Source organism: Corticium candelabrum, chromosome 3 (assembly GCF_963422355.1).
Source record: "Corticium candelabrum chromosome 3, ooCorCand1.1, whole genome shotgun sequence".
NCBI lineage: Eukaryota > Metazoa > Porifera > Homoscleromorpha > Homosclerophorida > Plakinidae > Corticium > Corticium candelabrum.
Genome location: NC_085087.1, coordinates 7,218,536 through 7,226,035, shown reverse-complemented (window position 1 = coordinate 7,226,035; position 7,500 = coordinate 7,218,536). Strand labels below are relative to the sequence as shown.

The 7,500-nt window shown below is 43.1% G+C and overlaps 2 protein-coding genes across 2 annotated transcripts in view; one reads left to right on the top strand and one right to left on the bottom strand.

Annotated features, from left to right (window-relative positions):
* Positions 1-5,064, bottom strand: part of LOC134177543 (probable ATP-dependent RNA helicase ddx6) — a 5,308-nt gene extending 244 nt beyond the window's left edge. The window contains exons 1-9 of the mRNA XM_062644326.1: positions 4,862-5,064; positions 4,716-4,800; positions 4,476-4,653; positions 2,784-2,984; positions 2,501-2,595; positions 2,273-2,395; positions 2,022-2,150; positions 1,638-1,818; positions 1-647 (exon numbers count right to left, since the gene is read on the bottom strand). The exon at positions 1-647 is cut by the window's left edge and continues 244 nt beyond it. Of these exons, the coding sequence (XP_062500310.1) occupies positions 367-647; positions 1,638-1,818; positions 2,022-2,150; positions 2,273-2,395; positions 2,501-2,595; positions 2,784-2,984; positions 4,476-4,653; positions 4,716-4,800; positions 4,862-4,908 (1,320 nt within the window). The 5' untranslated portion in view covers positions 4,909-5,064 and the 3' untranslated portion in view covers positions 1-366. The remainder of the gene's footprint in view (positions 648-1,637; positions 1,819-2,021; positions 2,151-2,272; positions 2,396-2,500; positions 2,596-2,783; positions 2,985-4,475; positions 4,654-4,715; positions 4,801-4,861) is intronic.
* A 724-nt stretch (positions 5,065-5,788) lies between these two features.
* The window catches only part of LOC134177542 (uncharacterized), an 8,577-nt gene continuing 6,865 nt past the window's right edge, over positions 5,789-7,500 (top strand). The window contains exon 1 of the mRNA XM_062644324.1: positions 5,789-7,500. This exon is cut by the window's right edge and continues 42 nt beyond it. Within this exon, the coding sequence (XP_062500308.1) occupies positions 6,525-7,500 (976 nt within the window). The 5' untranslated portion in view covers positions 5,789-6,524.

Sequence of the window (7,500 nt, the reverse complement as noted above, 5' to 3'; positions counted from 1 at the left end):
TCGAGACGGACCAACACACATACATACATATTCACACACGAGACGAGAGGGAGCTCGATGCCTGTTCGTCCTCGCCTGAATGTCAGGCACAGAGAGAATGAGGAGAGACGAGAAGTAGAACGACAACGACGACGATCCTTCGAGGATACAGAGTCATATCACGTGAACAAGAGAGAGAGGGAGACGTGAAGAGTGAGAGTGAGAGAGAGAGATACATCGTGCAGTGATACACTGCGTGAAATCCACGGACGTCTCGATGGCTAACCGAGACATCCGACACGACGAATTCTTCTCGTAAACACAAACATAAACGGCTCCATCTAAATGTCAATGTATGTACACACACACACACGTGGGTACGGCTGCCTACTGGCGTCCATCCTCTTTACTCGGTGGTGCCTCTTCGGTAGCCACATAGAGTTTCTTGTCTACAGATCTGGGTATGGGCGAGATCGTCGTTCCCAGTTCGTGTTCGGCTTGGCACAAGTTGTAACGATCTTTCTCGGTCACGAGACTGATTGCCAGTCCGAGGTGGCCGTAGCGGCCCGAACGGCCGATGCGGTGGAGGTAGGTCTCTGATGTTTGGGGGAAGTCGAAGTTGATGACGACGTTGACGGCTTGGATGTCGATTCCGCGTGTGAATAGATCTAGAGGGAAGAGATTGTGTGTGATTAATGGGTGTACGGTGAGGGTGTTGGTGTTGGGGCTGTTGGGAGACAAACAATTGGAGATGCAAACAAACAACCAACAGACAAACACATAGACATACAGACAAACAAACAGACAGATAGACAGACAAACAGACAGACACAGACAAACAAACAGACAAACAAACAAACAGACAGACAGACAAACAGACACAAACAGATAAACAGACAAACAAACAGACAGACAAACAAACAGATGGACAGACAAACAGACAGACAGACAAACAGACACAGAGAGACAGACACAAACAGACAGACAGACAAACAGACAAACAGATGGACAGATAAACAAACAGACAGGCAAACAAAGACACAACCAGATGGACACACACAAACAGGTAGACAGACAAACACACAAATGGACAGACAAACAAACAGACAGAGACAAACAAACAAACATCAAACAGACGAACACATAGACATACAGACAAACAAACAGACAAACAAACAAACACAGACAAACAGACAGACAGACAAACAGACAGACAAACAGACAGACAGACAAACAAACAAACATCAAACAGACAAACACATAGAAATACAGACAAACAAACAGACAGATGGACAGACAAACAAAAAAATGGACAAACAAACAAACAGACAAACAACAAACAGACGAACACATAGACAGACAGACAGACAAACAACCAATGGACAGACAAACAAACACAGACAGACACACATGAACATACATACAGACAAACACATGGACAGACAAACAAACACAGACGGACAGACAAACAAGCAAACAGATGGACAGACAAACAAACACACGAACAAACAAAAAAACAGACAAACAAACAAAACAACAGACAGACAAACAAAAAACAGACACACAAACAGACACATAAACAGACATACAAACAAACAAACAGAGAGACAGATGGACAAAACACATAGACAGACAAACAAACAAATCGTCAACCTCACCAGAGCAAACTAAGTTCCTACAATGTCCAGCCCTGAAATCGTGAAACACTCTATTACGATGCTCCTGTCGCATCCTCGCGTGGATGTAGTAGCACGAATAGCCAAGTTCGGTGATCTTCTTCGCCAGCAATTCAACACGTTGCACCGAGTTGCAGAATATGATGCTCTGGTTGACCTGAAGCTACACAATAACACGACAATCACAGTGTGTGTGTGTGTGTGTGTGTGTGTGTGTGTGTGTGTGTGTGTGTGTGTGTGTGTGTGTGTGTGTGTCAGTGTGTGTGTGTGTCAGTGTGTGTGTGTGTCAGTGTGTCAGTGTGTGTGTGTGTGTGTGTGTGTGTGTGTGTGTGTGTGTGTGTGTGTGTGTGTGTGTGTGTTGCTGACCTTTGAGAAGAGAGTGTTGAGGCAGTGAACTTTCTGCCACTCTTCTACAAATGCATAGAAATTGGTGATGCCCTTCAGTGTGAGCTCATCCATCAAGTTAATCTCATATGGCTTGTTCAAGTGCATCTCCTGAACACAAACAAACAAAATAAACACACACACACACACACACACACACACACACACACACACACACACACACACACACACACACACACACACACAATGTACACTCGATGCTTTAGACGTACCGTAAAGCTCTGAACAGAGACAGGAAAGGTCGCAGAGAACAGCAAAACTTGACGTCCTGACGGCAACTGTTGAATGAGACGATCGATCGTTCCGGTCTGATTCATCGCCAGCAGTTTATCAGCCTTCAATGACAGAGACAATAAGACTGGTGGTTGTGTGTGTGTGTGTGTGGTGTGTGTGTGTGTGTGTGTGTGTGTGTGTGTGTCACTGTGTGTGTCCATGCACACCTCATCCATCACAAGCATCGAGCACTGTGTAAGGTTAGCCACACGTCGTTCGGCTAAATCCAGAATACGACCCGGCGTCGCCACAACAACATGAACTACACAAACAGAAGCAGCCACAAATAAACCAAAGCCTACAACACACACACACACACACACACACACACACACACACACACACACACACACACACACACACACACACACACACACACACACACACACACACACACACACACACACACACACACACACCACAGCATGGTGAATCATTCACATGACTGACCTGGATTCTCTAATCTCATGATGTCGTCTCTCAGGCTTGTTCCTCCGGTCGTCACCATGACTTTGATTTCTAGGTGTTTTCCAAGCTCTTTGCAGATCTGGGATGTTTGGTATGCGAGTTCTCGTGAAGGGACAAGGACCATTGCTTGGACGTAGTCTTTGTCGGCAGTCACTCGTTCAAGAAGAGGAATGAGAAATGCACCTGTTGGGAAGGAAGAGAACTGGTAAGATACAGACAGACACACACAGACAGACAGACAGACATATAGACAGACACACTGACACACAGACAGACAGACACAGAGGCAGACAGACAAACAGACAGACAAACATATAGATGGGCAGACAGAGAAACACAAAGACAGACAGACAGACACACTGGCAGACAAACAAACAGACAGACAAACAAAGAGACAAACAAACAGACAAACAGACAAATAAACATAGACACACAGACTAACAGACAGACAAACATAGACAGATGGAAAGACAGGCACACAGACAAACAAAAGGATGGACGGACAGACAGACAAACATACAGACAGATGGACAGACAGAGAGACAGACAAACAGAAGAATGAACAGAGACAGAAAACAGACAAACATACAAACAGGTGGACGGACAGACAGACAAACATACAGACAGATGGACAGACAGAGAGACAGACAAACAGAAGAATGAACAGAGACAGAAAACAGACAAACATACAAACAGGTGGACAGAGAGAGACAGATGAACAGAAGGACGAACAGACAGGCAGACAAACACAAACAGACAGACAAACAGTGCGAAAAATAGGGAATTATTTTGGCTCGCAAACTGAGCCTTGATAGGACATCCTCGTACGGTGTTACATGTCTAATTAAGTGCCTCCCCTACTGCAGCCTTGCATGTAATTCTTTACAACCAACTTCCAAGAGAGAAATGGATAAAGCATGCTAGGAGGCACGTAAGTTTACGAAATTAACAGTTACACCATTGAAAAGGCCATCACGCGCTAAAGCCTAGTTCACAATACGACGTTGACGCTGACAATGACGCTGACGCTAACGATGACGTTGTACCATTCACAATATTTCTCCTGACCATCATGAGACGTTGGTCAGCACTTGTCTGGATACTCGAGCGTTGAGCGCATGCTAACGCGCGTTATTGTAACACCACGTGTGTATCATAGACGGACGAAGAACTTGTAATCCTACTTCTCATTTGTCGCCGTAGGCATAGAGCTAGAGAATCTCAACAACGGCAAATGTGGGTCAGACCAATCTTTCAACTCCAGTGCCAAGAACGCTGGACGAATGCTGCGATGATCGTTGTCGACGTTGACATGTTTACAATGACGCTCACACTAGCATCATCATCAGCACCAACGTCGTATTGTGAACCCGGCTTAAGAGACAAGGTTTACACTATCATATATGCGTATGGGTGGATGTTTTGTCCTAACATGTCCCAACACTGGTGCTGTATTTGGTTGGACAAACAACGCATTTGGTGGGACATTGTCCTCTGTCCTACCATTATTTTTCACACTGGACAAACAAACGGACGAACAGACACACACACACACACACACACACACACACACACACACACACACACACACACACACACACACACACGCACGCACGCACGCACGCACGCACACACACACACACACACACACACACACACACAACACCTTCCCACCTGTCTTTCCCGTCCCATTCTTCGCCCGTGCCAGTATATCCTTCCCCGCCAGAGCGACGGGAATGCTCTCCTCCTGAATCGGCGACGGCTTCTCAAACCCCTTCTCAAATATCCCCATAAGCAGCTCGCGTTTGAGACAGTAGTCCTCGAAATCCTGACCCTTAGTGCGTGTCACATCCTAAAAACGAGAAAATCGATTTAAAGCGCGCCACCAACGTCATCAATGAAATTGAGTCAGACTTCAGTCTTGTAGCGACGGTCGCGTTCGGGCACTTTCAGCTTGCTTTTCCAATCGTCGTCGCTTTCGGTCAAATTCTGCGGCGTCCTAGACGACAAACGGACGATTTACGACGAGTTGTGATCGAATTTGGGGCGCGTATGGTGACCGTTTGTCGGGGTCTGTTTGAGGCGCTGGCGTGACGACTGTGGCCATTTTCTCGAAGCGATTCCTTGTCGGCGGAGTGAGATGATGACTGGTGAAGAGAGATTTAGCATGAAATTGTGCGGTGATGCGACGATGAGCGGCTGACGACCAGATTGCGCGTCGACCTCTCAAACAGTGATGATGAAATAGTTGTGCACATGCGCACTACGATAAGTGAGGTTTGATTGTAGAATAACCCGTATGTATGTGACCGACTTGCTTTACATGAGAGATTGAGTAACTAACAATTGCTGTAAAAATGTTTTAAAAGATCGGAAGTAAAATTATAAAAATAAAATTAAACATAAAATAATAAAAAATAAAATAAAAATAAAATTATAAAATTAAAATTAAAAATAAAAAAGTATAAAAATAAAATTATAAAATTAAAATAAAATTATAAAATTAAAAATTAAAATAAAATTTAAAAAAAAATTAAAAATAAAATTGTAAAAAATAAAATTAAAAATTAAAAATAAAATTCTAAAAATTAAAAACTAAAATAAAATTTAAAAATAAAATTAAAAGTAAAATTATAAAAAAATTAAATTAAAAATTAAAAATAAAACTATAAAAAATAAAAATTAATAATTAAAATAAAATTGTAAAAAATAAAATTAAAATAAAATTATAAAAATTCAAAATAAAAATAGAATTATAAACATTAAAAATAATATTGTAAAAAATAAAATTAAAATAAAATTATAAAAATTCAAAACAAAAATAAAATTATAAACATTAAAAATAAAAATAAAAATAGAAAATAAAATTAAAAATAAAAATAAAAATAAATATAAAATTATATAAATTAATAATAAAATTAAAATTATAAAAAATAAAATTAAAAATAAAATTCTAAAAATAAAATCTAAAAATTAAAATACAAAATTAATAAAATTTAAAAATTTAAATTGTAGTTTACTAGAAATCCGTTTGAATTATTTAATTAAACAATAGGGAAGGACGATTTTTATTTGTTTGTTTGTTTCATAACAAAATTCTGAATTTTTAATTGTATACACACCATTTATAATTCTAGTATATACGGGTTATTGTACAGTAACCAATCATCATTTTGTTGTCGCGTATCCCGTACGTAAATATCAAACTTTACTTATTCGGGTCGTGTTGGACAGAGCGAAGCACGACGCGTGTGTGCACGGTAGTATGGGCAGTATGGAATAAACACACACTATGACAACGCTAATTCTCTTTCAACAAACCAAGAAAACACGAAACTTCGTCTCGCGCCCGATATAAATAACAAAACGACATAGTGGTGCAAAGATACGCTTGCTATCAATCATAAACAGCCACTCGAACGCACACAATCGAATCCCGTCGCCTCTCTCTTCCCCGTTCATGCGTCTCCAACATACGGGATCTTATCACCACGCGTGTATCCACGTGCGAGCCACAAAACTTTCCGGAGGAGAGCGACGCCGCTCCAATCGCAACCGTCGTCCTCGTCACCCGTCTAAACAACCACCGAAACGAAAACAATCACTCAACATCGCATCCACTCCACACGCACCTACAACATACGGGACCTTCGGACCCCACCGTGTCAGAGGTGAGGCACAGTGAGCCCTCCGGAGGCGGCCGACGGAGACAGGAGAACGCACATGGAGTCGGAAAATTTATTCCGAGCGACGGACACTCGGAATGAGTTGATTGAGAGTTTGACCCCAGACCATGCTGACTGTGGGAAACGTGGGCTGGCAGCCAGAGGACACACTTGTGTGTTGTGTGCGACGAATTTCGCGTCCCGAGCACGACTGCTTATCCACGACACGATCGTGCACGGAAGAGTGAGGAGACACGGATGCCCTCGATGCACCGAGACATTCAGACTGAGACTCCATCTGTCGTGGCATGAGAAATCGGTGCACGCGCAGTCGGGATCTCACGACAGTGACACAACGACGAGAAGTGATTTTTCAATGTGGAGACGTGGGAGGATCGTAGTGGGGAGGAGATCGTTGTTGTTGTGTTCGTATTGTGGGAAGTGTTGCCACGGGCGACGGGCGCTCGAATGGCACCGGTCGGTCATTCATCGACGAAAGACGTCGTGTTCGTATCGGAAGGACCGAGAGTTGTTTTCTCAACGAAACGGGCTTTGTCGTCGAGCGGCAATTCGACATGCTAACGTTCGTCGAGTCAACGACAACGAACCAGACGTGGATTGTGATGATGTAAATGCGTCGTCTGGTGGTGACAGAACGGAGGAGGGCGGTGAGAGAAACGTGGCACACGTGACCGACCGTTTAATGTCTGAGTCTGTTGTCAAAGACGAGAGGCAACAATGGAGTAAACCGAGTCAGAGACACGACGATGGCGATCACAAGTCGATAGGCATGAAAGCCGGCATACGTTGTGATACGACAGATGCGACCGTGTGTGATGTGAATGCCTCGTGCGTTGGTGAGAAAATCGAGAGAAAGAGTGACGTGATACGGACGGGTGATCGGCATGTTGACGAGTCTGTTAACAGAAATAATGGTCAACGATGTAGTAAAGTAAATGATAGACACGGTGGTAACAGAAATCAGTTAGTGAATAGTGCGAAAGCTGGAGTGCATTGTGGTGTGTCGAAGACGG